The sequence below is a fragment of the Nannospalax galili genome, unplaced genomic scaffold (assembly GCF_000622305.1).
Source record: "Nannospalax galili isolate Female #2095 unplaced genomic scaffold, S.galili_v1.0 scaffold1480, whole genome shotgun sequence".
Classification (NCBI taxonomy): domain Eukaryota; kingdom Metazoa; phylum Chordata; class Mammalia; order Rodentia; family Spalacidae; genus Nannospalax; species Nannospalax galili.
The window spans coordinates 114,780-129,895 of record NW_008346536.1 but is presented as its reverse complement, the minus strand read 5'-3'; the positions used below and the strand labels follow the sequence as shown (position 1 = coordinate 129,895).

General features: G+C 42.9%; 1 protein-coding gene across 1 annotated transcript in view; it reads right to left on the bottom strand.

Moving 5' to 3' along the window:
* Positions 1 to 15,116, bottom strand: part of Ccdc30 (coiled-coil domain containing 30) — a 151,551-nt gene that overhangs the window by 46,744 nt on the left and 89,691 nt on the right. Inside the window, exon 7 of the mRNA XM_008842840.3 lies at positions 5,888 to 6,097. Within this exon, the coding sequence (XP_008841062.1) occupies positions 5,888 to 6,097 (210 nt within the window). The remainder of the gene's footprint in view (positions 1 to 5,887; positions 6,098 to 15,116) is intronic.

The window sequence follows — 15,116 nt, the reverse complement described above, 5'->3', positions numbered from 1 at the left end:
TCTATCTATCTATCTATCTATCTATCTATCTATCTATCTATCATCTATGAAAGGGGCACAGAGTGAAGAAGAACCTGTTTCCTCTACCAAGTAGGTAACCACAATTATCAGTTTCTTGTGTATCCTTCTAGAGATGTATTTGTAAACAAATATTGTATAGTTATCTTCCATACACACAAAAATTTATGCAGATAGTGGCATGTATGTGTATTTGTTACTTTTCTTATTGTTTTAACAAAAGCAACCTAAGGAAGGAAGGGTTCATTTTGACTCATAGTTTTTTGGGTTTTTTTTTTCCCTTTTGGTGTTTTTGAGACAGGGTCTCCCTATAGCTCCAGCTGTCCTGTAACTTATGTTGGACCAGGCTGGCCTTGAACTCATAGAGATCTGCCTGCCTCTGCCTCCCTAGTGCTGGGACTAAAGGCGTGCACCACCACACCCGGCATTGACTCAGTTTAAGGGTCCAGTCCATCATGGTGCAAAAGTCACAGCAGCAGGAGTGCTGGTGTTCTGCTCACTCTCTCCTTATTCAGTCAATGAGGGCCACTCACAATGAGGCTATGTCTGCCCACCTCAATTAACTTAACCTTGAAATCTCTCACAGACATGCCCAGAGGTTTGCCTCCTAGGTCATTTTAGATTCTGTCAAATGGACAACCTGTGGCAGAGATGCCACAGTGTGACAGTGCCTGAACAAAGTCAGCTGGCCTCTTGGAGCCAAAAGTGAACTCTTACAACCAAGGGTGAACTCTCTTTGTTTAAACAGTAACCCAGCATGATATGGGAAAGAAACGAGGAACTTGTCTTATCAGGGAAGGATTTTTCTCTTTCTGGTCCCTACTCTCCTAGAACAGCACACACAACCACAAACAGATGCTACCAAAATAATCCTACCTGTTGTTTTCAACATAAACTGAGGATAATTTGTTGCCTTTAGCAATGATATTTTCACAGCATAGGCACACTAACACACAGACACAGACACAGACAGACACACACACATACACACACACACACACACACACACACATTCTGGGCTAGGGGCAACGAAGGGCCAAGAGGGAGAAATAGGGAACAGAATCTAGGAGTAAAGCTATTTGCTTATCTTAGCTTACAAAAGTTGATTACAGGAGGAGCCCAAGGCCTAGGAAGTTTATTTACATGGTTTTCTTAAAGACTAGTTAAATCTAAGGAAGCTGATTATACACTAAGAAAGCAGATTGAATAGTTATTGTTAGATGATCTCAAAACATAGGATTAACTTTGGTTACAATGTTAGGTAAAATTCCCATTTGTAACAGAAGACATCCCCAGGAAAATCATTCCCATAACAATCAGTATTGGCTATCACACAATATATGACTATACATCTTCATTTTTTTTAAGGTGACAATGTGCTTGGAGAGTTTTTCACCCTTTGTGCACGTGGTGAATTTTCTGCGCCCTGTATCACTGTGTACCATTCTACCATAAGGATATGACAGACTTCTACAATTAGCCTCCTCCTGGGGCACATTAGGTTGGTTCCAATCTTTGGCTATTATAACGTCTGTAGAATAAATGTTGAGATGGAATTTGCTACAGCAAGAGTTTTTACTACTATTACTCAATAGATGACCTCAAACTGCCTCCATATATACTGGAACTATTCACACTTCCAACAGCAATGTGTGAGAGTGACCAGCTTCTCTACAGTGTGGCTTCAAGGAGTTATGCCTCAAAACAGAACAAGACTCTCAAGACCACATACCTCGGGCTGGAGAGATGGCTCAGCAGTTAAGAACACTGGCTGCTCTTGCAGAGAACCCAGGTTCAGTTCCCAGTACCCACATAGTGGCTAACAACAGTCCAGGGCTCCAGTTCCAGGGGATTGATGCCCTCTTCTGACCTCTAAGGGCATTGCATGCATGTGGTGCAGGCAAAACACTCATACACTTTAAACAAATAAATAATAAAACCAAGCACCTATTAGCATATTTCCTAGTACCAGTGATAGAACTGAAAATCTAATTCATAAATATTTAAAAAATATTTTATTATTTAAAAATATTTTATTTATTTACTTATTTTATTTTATGTGTATGTGTGTATTGCCTGCATGTAGGAAAGTGCACCTGTGTCGTGCAATACCCGTGGAGGACAGAAGAGGCCATCGGATCCCCTGGGACTGGAGTTATGGACAGTCGTTAGCTGCTGGGTGGGTGCTGGGATTGGAACCTGGGTCTTCTGCAAGAACAGCCAGTGTTCTTAACCACTGAGCCATCTCTCCAGCCCCCTAATTCATAAATTTTAAATAATTATATCTCATAATTTATGTACTAGAAGAAAAGGTTATTTAAAAACACAGTTTTGTTATACAAGGCTCCTTTAAATTTACTAATTTTAGGGGGCTGGAGAGATGACTCAGTGGCTAAGAGCACTGACTGCTCTTTCAGAAGACCTGGGTTTGAATCCCAGCCCCCGCATGGTGGCTAACAACGATTTAGAACTCCAGTTCCAGGGAATCTGACGCCCTCTTCTGTCCTCCTCGGGCACTGAACGACATGGTGCACTTACATACATGTAGGCATAACACTCATACATGCAAATTTAAAATAAATAAAAAATTTAGTTCAGATGTGCCTACTGAAATATGACATTCAATAAAAGCTTGGTGAATTTGTCATTAAAAAAATAAACAATTTAAATTCATTAGTTTTTGTTTTGTTTAGACAGAGTCTTGGTATGTCGCCTCTTATTTCTGCCTACGTACCTGGTTCACTCTGTCTCTGTTTTTCTTTGTCGGATGCTGGGAATCCTGTTCAGATCCTGGAGTACACCAGGCAAGTGCTATACCACTGAGCTAAACACTCAGCCTGAGAATTCTTAGTAAAGATATTCACTTTTTATTTTTGAGACAAGTTCTTACTTTGTAATCCTGGTTGGCCTGTAATTTGTTATGCAGACCAGGCTAGCCTTGAACTCACAGAGATCCACCTGCCTCTGCCTTTGGAGTGCTGGGATTAAAGGTGTACGCCATTACATCCAGCTAAAGATATTCACTCTTCATTCTACAGTTTCACACACTGACTATCAAGGACACTGCCAAACTTTCAAACCTGTTTAAGGAGAGTATTTTCAATACTTTTGAAGTCTACACTTTAACTTTTTCGATGACTCCTCCCTTCCCACCCTAGATTAAGTGTCAACCATTTCTATGCTTTTCCCTTTTATCTTTTTATTTTTTTATTTAATATTTTTTATTTATTATTTTTATTTTATGTATATGTATGTATTGCCTGCATGGAGGTAAGTGTACCCGTGTCGTGCAATGCCCGCGGTGGACAGAAGAGGCTGTCGGATCCCTTGGGATTGGAGTTATGGACAGTTGTTAGCTGCCATGTGGGTGCTGGGATTCGAACCTGGGTCTTCTGCAAGAACAACCAGTGTTCTTAACTGGTGAGCCATCTCTCCAGCCCCCCTTTTATCTTTTTTAAAATTCTTAAAATTTTTTTTTTGTCTTTTTGAGACAGAAAATGACAAAAAAAAAAAAACAACACTAAACCAAGCATGGTGTTGCATGTGTATAATCCCAGCACTCCAGAGGCAGAGAGAGGCAAAGAGATCAGACATTCAAGGCCATCCTCAAATACATAGCAAATTCAAGGCCAGCAGGCTATAATGACACCCTGCCTCAAACAACAAAAAAAATCAATACTAAATTGTACTATAGCATGTACCTATGATAGGATTCAGGAGGGGTCAACAGGGGCACTTCCATATTCTGTATTATAAAGACAGTCTTGTGCACCATACCGTAAAAGGAATCTGCACATATATGTTATTAAGAGCTTAGTACATACATACTGTTAACGGTATGTGTTGAGTGAACCACCCCCCACCACCAGTCCAGATGCATTGGAGGAAGAGAATGTTGATACCAACAGAAAGTAACTTGACCCTTTTTTTAAAAAAATCTTATTATTTTTATTTTATATGTATGAGTGTTTTGCCTGCCTGAATGAAAGTATACCCATGCCCTGCAACGCTCTTGGAGGCCAGAGGGAACTGGAGTTATGGATGGTTGTTGGCCGCCATGTGGGTACCAGGAATCAAACCTGGGTCCTCTGCAAGAACAGACAGTGCTCTTATCTGCTGAGCCATCTCTCCAGCCCATAATTTGACTCTTTTCAAGATGTTCTCCCTGAGGTGAGCATCCACAGATGAGGAAGAGGTGATGGATGCTGACAAGAGCAGCGCAGACATCATGTCTCTGAAACGTGCTGACAACTGAGCAGGGGGAAGCTGAGCTCTGAAATGACTGAACTTGTCTTGGCCCTCCTCCCTGTGTCATCTGCTTGCTAGAGCTGACATATAAAGCAGGTTTCGGGTGTTAATACACCATCTTCACAGATGAGCAGCTCTCTGAATGAAGTGCAGTTTTAAGGTTTAATTCCTGTTTCTGCCCATTGGCTTCTGCTAGTTACAGGTAGCAGTGAGCTCCGGTATTCTGGTTGTGTTTCTAGTTCATTCATTCACCGTCACTGTTGTGTGCTAATATGCAGATACACAGCAACTGACCTATCACATCTGGTGGCAGTGGGCTGTCTCTACTTTCTGCCCTTTGGAACTATGAACGTGGAGACCCTTGTCAATGGACACACATATACAGAGTAATAGTTTCAAGGCATTGTAGCAGACAGTGTTAGAGGAAGACATCCATCCAAGATTTCTTGCTGATGTCTTCCTCTGGCCTCAACACATGTACACATGGGCATGTGCACCCATACACATACAACACACACACACACACACACACACACACACACACACACACACACACCTGTTACATACTACCGCCACCTAGTGTTAAGCAACCTAAAATGCAGGGGCAGTATTTGAAAATGGTTCATTTCACAACAAACACACCTCTTAAAAAATTACAAAACTGGGGCCAGCAAGAAGGCTCAGAGGATAAAGGCACTTGCCATGCTAGCCTTGCCATGGTGAGAGAGCTCGATCCCTGGAAACCATGTAAAGAGTGAAAGAGAGAACTGACTCCTACAAGTTGTACTCTGCCACAAATGCACTGTGGCACTTGTGTGCGCACACACACACACACACACACACACACACACACAAACATGTATGTGTATGTACATACACACAAAATAAAACATAACATTTTATTACAAAATAGGTGTGGTGGAGCACACATGCCTTTAATTGCAACCTGGGGTGGGTGGTTCTGTGAGATTGAGGCCAGCCTGGTCTACATAGTGAGTTCCAGGCCAGCTGGGGCTATGGGGAGACCCTGTCTCAAAAAAATGAAACAAAACCCTGAAAGATATAAAAGACCTTTGGCTTTTACATGTTCATGGTTGTACATGTTCATGTGTGTGCATGCACATGTGTGTGTATATATGTGTGTATAGGCCAAGAGTTCAAAATAGGTGTTTTCTGTTGCTTCCATTTTATTTTTTGAGACAGGGTCTCTCACTGTCCCAGAGCTCATCAGTGTGGGAGACTGGCCAGCCTGTCCCAGGGATCCTCTTCTTTCTGTTTCTTCAGAGCTGGGGTTATAGGCATGTGCTGAGGGTTCTGGGGATCGGAACTCAGGACTTCATGCTTGTGTGGCACTAAACCTACTGAGCCATCTCTCTAGGCCCCCAAATTTATAGTTTAAAATTCAGATAGTTTTCAAAAGTACACAAGATTTACTGCAATGGTATGAGCTGATGAAATTAAAAAAAATCTTTTAATTTTAAAGAGGAAGTCACAGGGAGAGTAAAGAAAAAGACTGACTATCCCCAGGTGTGCACCAACCCTACCTCTTGAAGTCTTTAGGGAGCAGGAATTCAGTAGCCATGTTCAAGGCACACTGTTTATTAAGCGTGAAGATAATTACCTTTTCCTTGGCACGGGCAACTTTTGACTTCTCTTGAGCCAGCTTTCCCTGCAGGTTGTGCTGTGATTTAAGGCTCTGAGCCTGCTTAAGTCCTTCCAGCTCCAGCTCCTTGACTTTCTGCTGACAGTGCTTCCACTCCGCCATGAGTGATGAGTGCACCCTTGCACTGTCTAGTAATTTCTCCCGTGCCTGCTTGAGTTCAATTTTGATCTAAAGATGGGGCATAAATAAGGATGTTAAAAATAGGGCTGGGGAGGTAGCTCAGTGGTAGAAAGTGTGCTGAGCATGCCTGAGGCATTGGGTTAGATCCCCAGCACCAAAAAAGAGGAGCTGGAAATAATACGGAACGAACAGGAATGTGAACCAAATATCATTTTTGTATTCTCCCAAAGCTGAGAGATAACAGTGTCTCATGGCTTTGCCTCTCTGGAGCTGCCACACATTACTATGGTCGAGAAAGTTTCTCTCGTCAAGCGGCAGCTGGACACAGGAATTCTCCTAAGAGTCTCTGTGTTCTCATACCCTAAGCATGACCCATCCTTTCTTCAGTCTATGCCAAGCTGCCTTTTACCCGTGACTCGGTGAAACTGCTGTTGCCCTGGACACTAACTGCCCACCCCACTGTCACAATCAGCCCAGTGTGCGAGGGACTGAGAAGTACCATCCACCCTATCCATCTCAGAGACTCTTTGCCCCCTGGTTTTCATTTGCGTCTCTGCTGGTCCTCCCTCTGTGGATCCACTTGGGGACCCTTCTAATGCTACATATCTCTCCATGCTATTGGCTATGATTCTAGGTTCATGCCTATGACTTGAAATACCATTTCTACATCAATATCCACCAAAGTTAAAGTCCTTGATCCTGCCCACACCTCTAGGGTTGTTTTCTTCACCCAGTGGGTGGTGAAGCCCCCTTTCAGACTTTTGTTCAGGCCTGTAAGCAGAAAGTCACCCCGAGTCTTTCTTTTCTTCATGACCCAGTTCCCATCTTTCAGCCCATGTTGCCTCTCCTTCTGCATAAATATTTTACAGTAATCTGCTTGTGTCATTTTTGCTACCACCTTAGTCCAGATCATCTGCCACCTGAGCAGTTGTGAGAGCCTCCACCCACCCAGTCATTTCCTGTTTTCACTTCCATCTAGTGCATCCCCTACACTGCAGACAAACTGTGCTAGTGATTATTATTAATTATTATTATTACTGAAACAGTGTTCTAGTTTGCTTTCAATTGCTGTCATAAAACACTGACCAAAACCAACTTGGGGAGGAAAGGGTTTATTTAGCTTCCAGCTCACAGTCCATCATCAAGGGAAGCCCAAACAGGAACTCAAGGCAGGAACCTGGAGGCAGGAACTGAAGCAGAGACCAGGGAGGAAGGCTGCTTACTAGCTTTCATCCCCCTGGTTTGCTCAGTTGCCCTTTTTATACAGCTCAGGCCCACCTGCCCAGGGGTGGCACCAGCCACAGTGGGCTGGCCCTCCTATATTAATCAGCACTTAGGAAGATGCCTCATAGACATGCCCATAGGCCAATCTGATGGAGAAAATTCCTCAGTTGAGGTTCCTTCTTCCTAGGTGACTAAACCATGTCAACCTGACCACCCCCAAAAAAAATCATCAAGACAGGGTCTGGTGTATCTCAGTTTGGCCTTAAGCTCCCATGTAGCCTGGATGACCTTGAACTACTGATTTTCTTTCTTCTACTTCCCAAGTGTTGGGAATCACTGTCCTGGGTACCATACCCAGGTTATGTCATGCTGGGGATCAAACCCAGGGCCTTGTACATACATTCTACCAACTGAACTACAATTCTAGCCCCTCAAAGTCTCCTTTTTTTTTTTTGGCTTTTTGAGACAGAGTCTCCCTGTAGCCACAGCTGGCCTGGAACTCACTATGTAGAGCAGGCTGGCCTTGAACCCATAGAGATCCTCCTGCCTCTGCCTCCTGGGTGCTGGGATTAAAGGCGTGCACCACCACACCTGGCTCAAAGTGTTCTTTTAAATTTTTGATTACATGTCTGTGTGTGTGTGTGTGTGTGTGTGTGTGTGTGTGTGTGTGTGTGTGTGTGTATGTGTGAGGTCAGAGGACAATCTGTGGGAGTCAGCTCTCCTGTTACACCATGTGGATCTCAGAGATTGAATTTAAGTCATCAGGCTTAGCAGCAAGGCTAAGCATCTCCCTGGCTTCCAAAGCACTGTTTTAAAACACAGATTGAAGTTGAATCTTGTGCTTTAAAATCTTTCAGTGATTTCCCAGCACTTCAGGAACAAATTCTCCACAGCTCTCCAGGTCTTGTATGACCTGGCCCTTTCCTACCCCTTTAAAACCATCTTGCTATCTATCCCTCCTTCCCCACTGAGCTGCTGTCTGCCTGGCTTCTGTTGCATTCCAAGCTCACACATGGATTCTTTCCGTGCTTCTGTTGGCCAGGAGCTTGCCTTTCTCCTCGCTGTCATGAGGCTGCCACCTGTTCTTCAGGTCTCAGCTAAAGTGCCACTCTGCAGGGGTCAATTTTTGTCATTCAACCGCAGAAGGTTTTCTTAGAGTTCCATCCACATTCACTTCCTCCACTGACCATGTCACAATTTATAATTAAGCACACATTAGCTACTTACTTATCATCCTTCTTCCACATTTTACATTCCAGGAGAGCAGAAACCAGGCTTTTTATGCACTCAGCAATATCCAAGGTGAATCGAAGATCCAGAGAGGGGTAGTTAATCAATACTTACTGAGCAACGAAACACAGGAGGTTCTAAGGACCATTAGAATCTGAGGAGTGTTTATACCAGGCAGAGAAGGCTCATGGAAAAAATGCTGAGAAAGTACTTTGTACCCTTGGGAAACAGAACTCTCTAAAGCCTTCCTGCTGAGTTGGTGAGGGCCATGGCTAATCATCTTCCCACGGCTGCAGGGCACTAACTGTCACATTCTACCGAGTGGATCTAAGACTTCATAGTGGCCTTTGAGCTCGATTTGAGTATGGATTTCTTCATCTGTAATGTGGGGATAATAACTGCTCACCTCACAGAACAGGTGTAAGGCCACAAGCAATAAGACACAGCAATGACAGCATCAAGAACAGAGCCAGACACGTAGGAAGCACCTAGAAGTTAACTGCCATCATCCAACAAGCACTTGTACAATGTTTACTGTTGTGGATTTTCTAATCTACGATTTTACACCATCTTGACTCTAACCAGTGAAGTATGTGTATTCATTGTTACCTACCAAGAAATAATACAACAGAGTGGACCAACAATGCTCAAAGTTGGCAAGACTGCTCAAGGGAGAGTTACTCTTGTAAGACTCCAGAGAGCCTGTCAACCTCTTCTTCCAAGTGAGGACACCAAAAAACCAAACCAAACCAAACCAAACCAAACCAAACCCCCAGCTACCTATAGAACAGGAAGCAGGCTCTCACTAGTTGATGACTATGCCACAGCTTTACCTGGGACTGCTCAGTCTCCAGACTATGAGGAATAAGCTTCCTATTGCTTGTAAGTCAAGAAGAAAAAGAGGAAGATTTAGAAGAAGATGGGAAGTAGGAGGAGGAAAAAGGTGGAGGAGGAAGAAACAACTGATTAAGGGCAAAGCAATTAAACAAGGGCAACAAATGTCATGAAAATAATGATGACGGGCTGGCGTGGTGGCCCATGCCTGTAATCCCAGCACTCGGGAGGCAAAGGCAGGCAGAGCTCTTTGAGTTCAAGGCAAGCCTTGTTTACATAGAAAATGTCAAGCCAGCTGGGTCTACAAGGGAGACCCCGTCTCAAAAAGACCAAAGGAAAAAAAAAAGGAAAATAATGATGATCATTGTACTACTTTGTAATACGATACCATGAATATGTTTCTCTTAAAAACTTCTTTTTTTTTTTGTCTTTTTGAGACAGGGTCTCCCTATAGCCCCAACTGACCTAGAACTCGCTATGTCAACGAGGCTGGACTTGAACTCACAGAGATCTGCCTCCTTCTGCCTCCTGAATGCTGGAATTAAAGTTGTGCTCCACCACACCCAGATTAAAAACGTTTTAAAGGCCAGGTGTGGTGGTGCACGCCTTTAATCTCAGCACTCGGGAGGCAGAGGCAGGCAGATCTCTGTGAGTTTAAGGCCAGCCTGGTCTATATAGTGAGTTCCAGGACAGCTGGGGCTACAGGGAGACTCTGTCTCAAAAAGACCAAAAAAAAAAAAACCTTTTTAAAATTTAAGTCTTACTGTGCTGCAAGACTGGCCCTGAACTTTTGGGCTCCAGTGACCCTTCTGCCAGTTATGCATTCATTTCCTTTGAAACAAGCATATGTCCACCCTGGAAAGAGGCTCATTAAGACTCAGGATAGAAGCCAAATGTACAAGGCTTAGGAAATAAAAAACTCACAAGTCTCAGCAATGTCCTGAAACTTACAGGATTTAGTAGCTCCTTCCCAAGGTTATACAAGCATTCACAACTGTGGGGGCACAGAGACCAGCTGGCAGAGCTGCCTGCAAGTTGTGAGGAGAGCTCTGGGGATACGGCTTTGGGAATTGCTGTTCTACTGGTTTGCCAAGTCCGATTTTGGTGGCATTGTTACTTTGGCCAGTGTCAGTCCTATCTGGGGTAAGGAGATCTTTGTTCTTGTCTCCACAGGAAAAGTCTTGCAACACTGTCTCAGCCTTCTGAGCACCTGAGACAACAGTAATGTGCCACTGCACCTGGCTTCTGTAAAACTTTGAAGACTGAAATGAACTAGTAAAAAAAAAAACATATTGAAGTTGATTAAGAAGAAAAAAATTAAAAATCTTACTTCCGAAAACTATTAAAAATACGAGGGGCTGGAGGGATGGCTCAGTGTTTAGAGCACTGTCTGCTCTTGCAGAGGACTGGGGTTTGATTCCCAGCACCCACCCACATGGTGACTAACAACTGTCTATAACTCCAGTTCCAGGGGATCTGATGCCTGCTTCTGACCACTGTGAACATTGCATGACACAGGTGGACTTAAATGCATGCAGGTAAAACACTCAAGCATATTAAAAAAATTTTTTAACTAATAAAAAGAAACCAACAATTGGAAATCTTCCCCAAAGTCTAGAATAAATGCTTCAGGAATGAATTTTTATGATTATTTGAAAAAATTATTCGAACTTTACACAATTTTATACAAACTGTTCCAGAGAACAGAAAAAGGAGGCATATTATTCTTTTTGTTTATTTGGTTTTTTTTTTTTTGGTCTTTTTGAGACAGGGTCTCCCTGTAACCCCAGCTGGCCTGGAACTCACTATGTAGACCAGGCTGGCCTTGAACTCACAGAGATCCACCTGCCTCTGCCTCCCCAGTGCTGGGATTAAAGGTATGCACCACCACGCCCGGCTTATTTGTTTTCTTAAAAATATATTCTTTATTATTATTATTATTATTTTAATTTTTAATTTTATTTTATGTGTATGTGTGCATTGCCTGCATGTAGATAAGTGCACCTGTGTCATGTGATGCCCGCAGAGGTAGGAAGAGGCTGTTGGATTCCCTGGGACTGGAGTTACGGACAGTTGTTACCTCCCATGTGGGTGCTGGGATTCGAACCTGGGTCTTCTGCAAGAACAACCAGTGTTCTTAACTGCTGAGCCATCTCTCCAGCCCTATTATTTTTATTTTATGTGTATGAGTGTATTGCCTTCATGTATGTAAGTGCACCCATGTCGTGCAATGCTGTGGAGGTCAGAAGAGGGTGTCCAATTCCCCTAGAACTGGAGTTAAGGATGGTTTGCAGCTGCCATGTGGGTGCTGGGAATCAAAACCCAGTCCTCTGCAAGAGCAGTTAGTATTCTTAACTGCTGAGCCATCTCTCCAGCCCTGTTTGTTTTTTTAAAGGCAGGTCTCCCTGTAGCCCCAGCTGTCTATTTGCTGTATAGACCAGACTGGTCTCATCTTTCTGACTCTGCTTCCCAAGTGCTGGGATTAAAGGCATGCACCACCATACCTGGTGTCACATTATCCACTTTAAGGGATTTGCATCACCCTGACACCAAAATTCAAATGGGGACATTATAAGATAAGGAAAATGGCAGGCTAATGCCATTCATGAATGGAGATACAAAATCCCAAATAAACATTAGCAAGCCATGTTCTGCCATTTAGGAAGAGTATAATTTTTGGTGAAGTTTGGCTTATACCAGAAATGCAAAATTTGTTTAACATGATAAAATCAGTCAATGTAATTCAACATATTAGTAGATTAAAATGTTTAAATTATATCCATTCAAAATATCCAGAAAAAGAATTTGATGAAATTTAGCACATATTAAAAATTTATTTATTTTTATTTTATGTGTATAAGCATTTTGCCTGCAAGTATGTAAGTGTGCAATGCCTGACAAGGTCAGAAGGCAGCACTGGGTCTCCTGGAACTAGAGTTAAGGACAATTTAAAACATTTTGTTAGAAAAGATTAATTTTAATTTTATATATTGTCAATATTTAGAAAAATAAAATAGTTCCAAAGTCACCACATAAAACGGCATGGAAAATATCAGCATCCAGGAATATGTTTAACAAAATGTGTATGAAAATTATAATATTGAGAGAAAGCCAGGCGAGGTGGCGCATACCTGTAGTCCTAGCACTTGGGAGGCAGAGGCAGGCAGATCTCTGTGAGTTCAAGGCCAGTCTGATCTACATCATGAGTTTCAGGTGAGCTGGAGCTACAGGAAGACCCTGTTTCAAAAAGACCAAAAAATTTTATAATATTGAGAGAAATTAAAGGCCTAAATACACACATAGGCATGTCATAAAATGAAGGATGTAGCCGGGTATGGTGGCACACACCCTTAATCCCAGCACTTGGGAGGTAGAGGCAGGTGGATCTTTGTGAGTTGGAGGCCAGCTTGGTCTACATAGTGAGTTCCAGGACAGCTGGGGCTACAAGGAGACCCTGTCTCAAAAAAAAAAAAAAAAAAGGATGTAAACTTACAAAGATTTAAATTCTAACCATCTTGACTTATGGACTCAATGTAACTTCAACTAACATTCCAGAAAGTTGTATGAGCACAGGTGGGCGCAGCTGCACAGCTTGGCAAACTGATGATGCAATCTGCATAGAATTTCAAAAGGCCAAGAACAGCTAAGTGGCCTAGCATAAGAGGAGCAGAGATGAAATGCTTTCTTTCAAATATCAATGTTGATAAGGTGCCACGAGTAATCCAGGCCAAAAGGCACTGGCACAGAGTCAGGAAAAAGAGTTAAAAAACATAGCTGGGCGTGGCAGTGCATGTCTTTAATCCTAGGACTCGGGAGGCAGCAGCAGATGGATCTCTGTGAGTTCAAGGCTAGCCTGGTCTACATAGTGACTTTCAGGCAGCCCCGGCTACAGGGGGACCCTGTCTCAAAAACACCAAAAAAAAAAAAAATACCCCGAGTGTATTTATGACCAACGTGACAACACAGGCTAGTGGTATGGGGTTAATCTGTCCAGAACATTGTATTTCCATGTGGGAAAAAATAAATGAAATTAACCACTCCACCTCAAACATGCACAAAAACAAATTCCAATATATTTAAGATTAGAATTTAAAAGGGAAAACTTTTTTTTTTGTCTTTTTGAAACAGGGTCTCCCTGTAGCCCCAGCTGTCCTGGAACTCACTATGTAGACCAGGCTGGCCTTGAACTCACAGAGATCCACCTGCCTCTGCCTCCCAAGTGCTGGGACTATAGGCGTGCACCACCAGGCCGGGCTAGAATTTGAAAGGGAAAACTTTTAAAGATGGTTATATTGTGTGGAAGCCTGGGAGGCTGAGGCAGGAGGATTATGAGTCCAAGGCCAGTTTGGGTTATATAACAAGGCCCTATCTCAAGAAACTAAACTACACTGAACCAAAAATATCCAAGAACAAAACAAAGAATAACACTGTAGTATAAGCTAGAAATGTAAAGTCTACTTTATCTGCTACTCAGGATGAGGATGGAGGCTGAAAGTTCTTTCCCAATGGCATAGGATGAATACTGTGTAATAGGACAACTTAGGGTGGGAGTAAACTGTAGAACTTGAATTGTACTAAGAAATATATACAGGTCTGGGGTCCTAATTGACTCCAAATCCTGAAGAACCATAGCTACGGGATATTGGTCTGTCGACTACAGAACCCATTGCCCATCTTGTCAGCATACCACAGCCTCTTGCCTTAAAGCATCCTGACTGGGCCAGCTATCAGAAGCCCATATCTACCTACCTGGACTGTTTCTGCTTTCAGACTTAGCTCAAGATGTCTTTTCTTTAACAACAAGCCTAAGTAACTTAAGTTTTTAAAATAAGCAAAGAACAAAAACATGCATTTCTCAAAAGACAGTGAAGCAATGGATGACCAGCCTGCGAAAAGACATTCAACATCTTGTATCCTCAGAGAAGGGTGGACTAAGCCACTTCGAGACACTATTTCATGCCCATTAAGATAGAGAACATGAGAAGGAAAGAGAGGGAGAGAGGGAGTGAGTGAGAGGGAGGGAGTGAGAGGGAGAGAGAGGGGGAGAGAGAGAGTGTGGCCAGGGTGTGGAGTGATTAGAACCTTTGTGCCTTGTTGGTGGGAATGTAGAAAACAAGGCTGTTCTTCGAAAATTTAAAAACAGAATCATCATTGGGCCAGGCATGGTGGTGCACGCCTTTAATCCCAGAACTCAGGAGGCAGAGGCAGGCGGATCTCTGTGAGTTCAAGGCCAGCCTGGCCTACATAGTGAGTTCCAGGCCAGCTGGGGCTACAGGGAGACCCTGTATCAAAAAGACCAAAAAAAAAGTAGTAAAAAATAAAAAAACTGATCATGTTGATTAGTTTTGTCAATTTGATACAAACTAGAGTCACCTGAGAAGAAAGAACCTCAATTGAAGAACTTCCTCCACTAGAATTGCCTATGGCCATGTCTGTGAGGCATTTTCTTAATTGCTAATTGATGTAAGAGAGCCTAGTCTACTGTGGGTAGGGCCACCCCTAAGGTAGGTAGGTTTGGGCTGTATAAGCAAGGTAGCCGAACCCTCATGGACTTTTTATCAACTTTAAACTTCAGCAAAGGCAGATTTTTAAATGTCTATGGCAATGTATGTGTTAGGGTTCCAAACAGCAGCAGTTTCCCCCCTCCCCAACAGGGACCTCACCTTGACCTTTGGAGTCAAGGGAAACAAACTCTGCTGAGAAGCAGCCTGCCTCTCCTCTGATCTCCAAAGATAAGATAAGCAGATTCTACCTGTTATCCAAAGATTTTAGAAGCTGC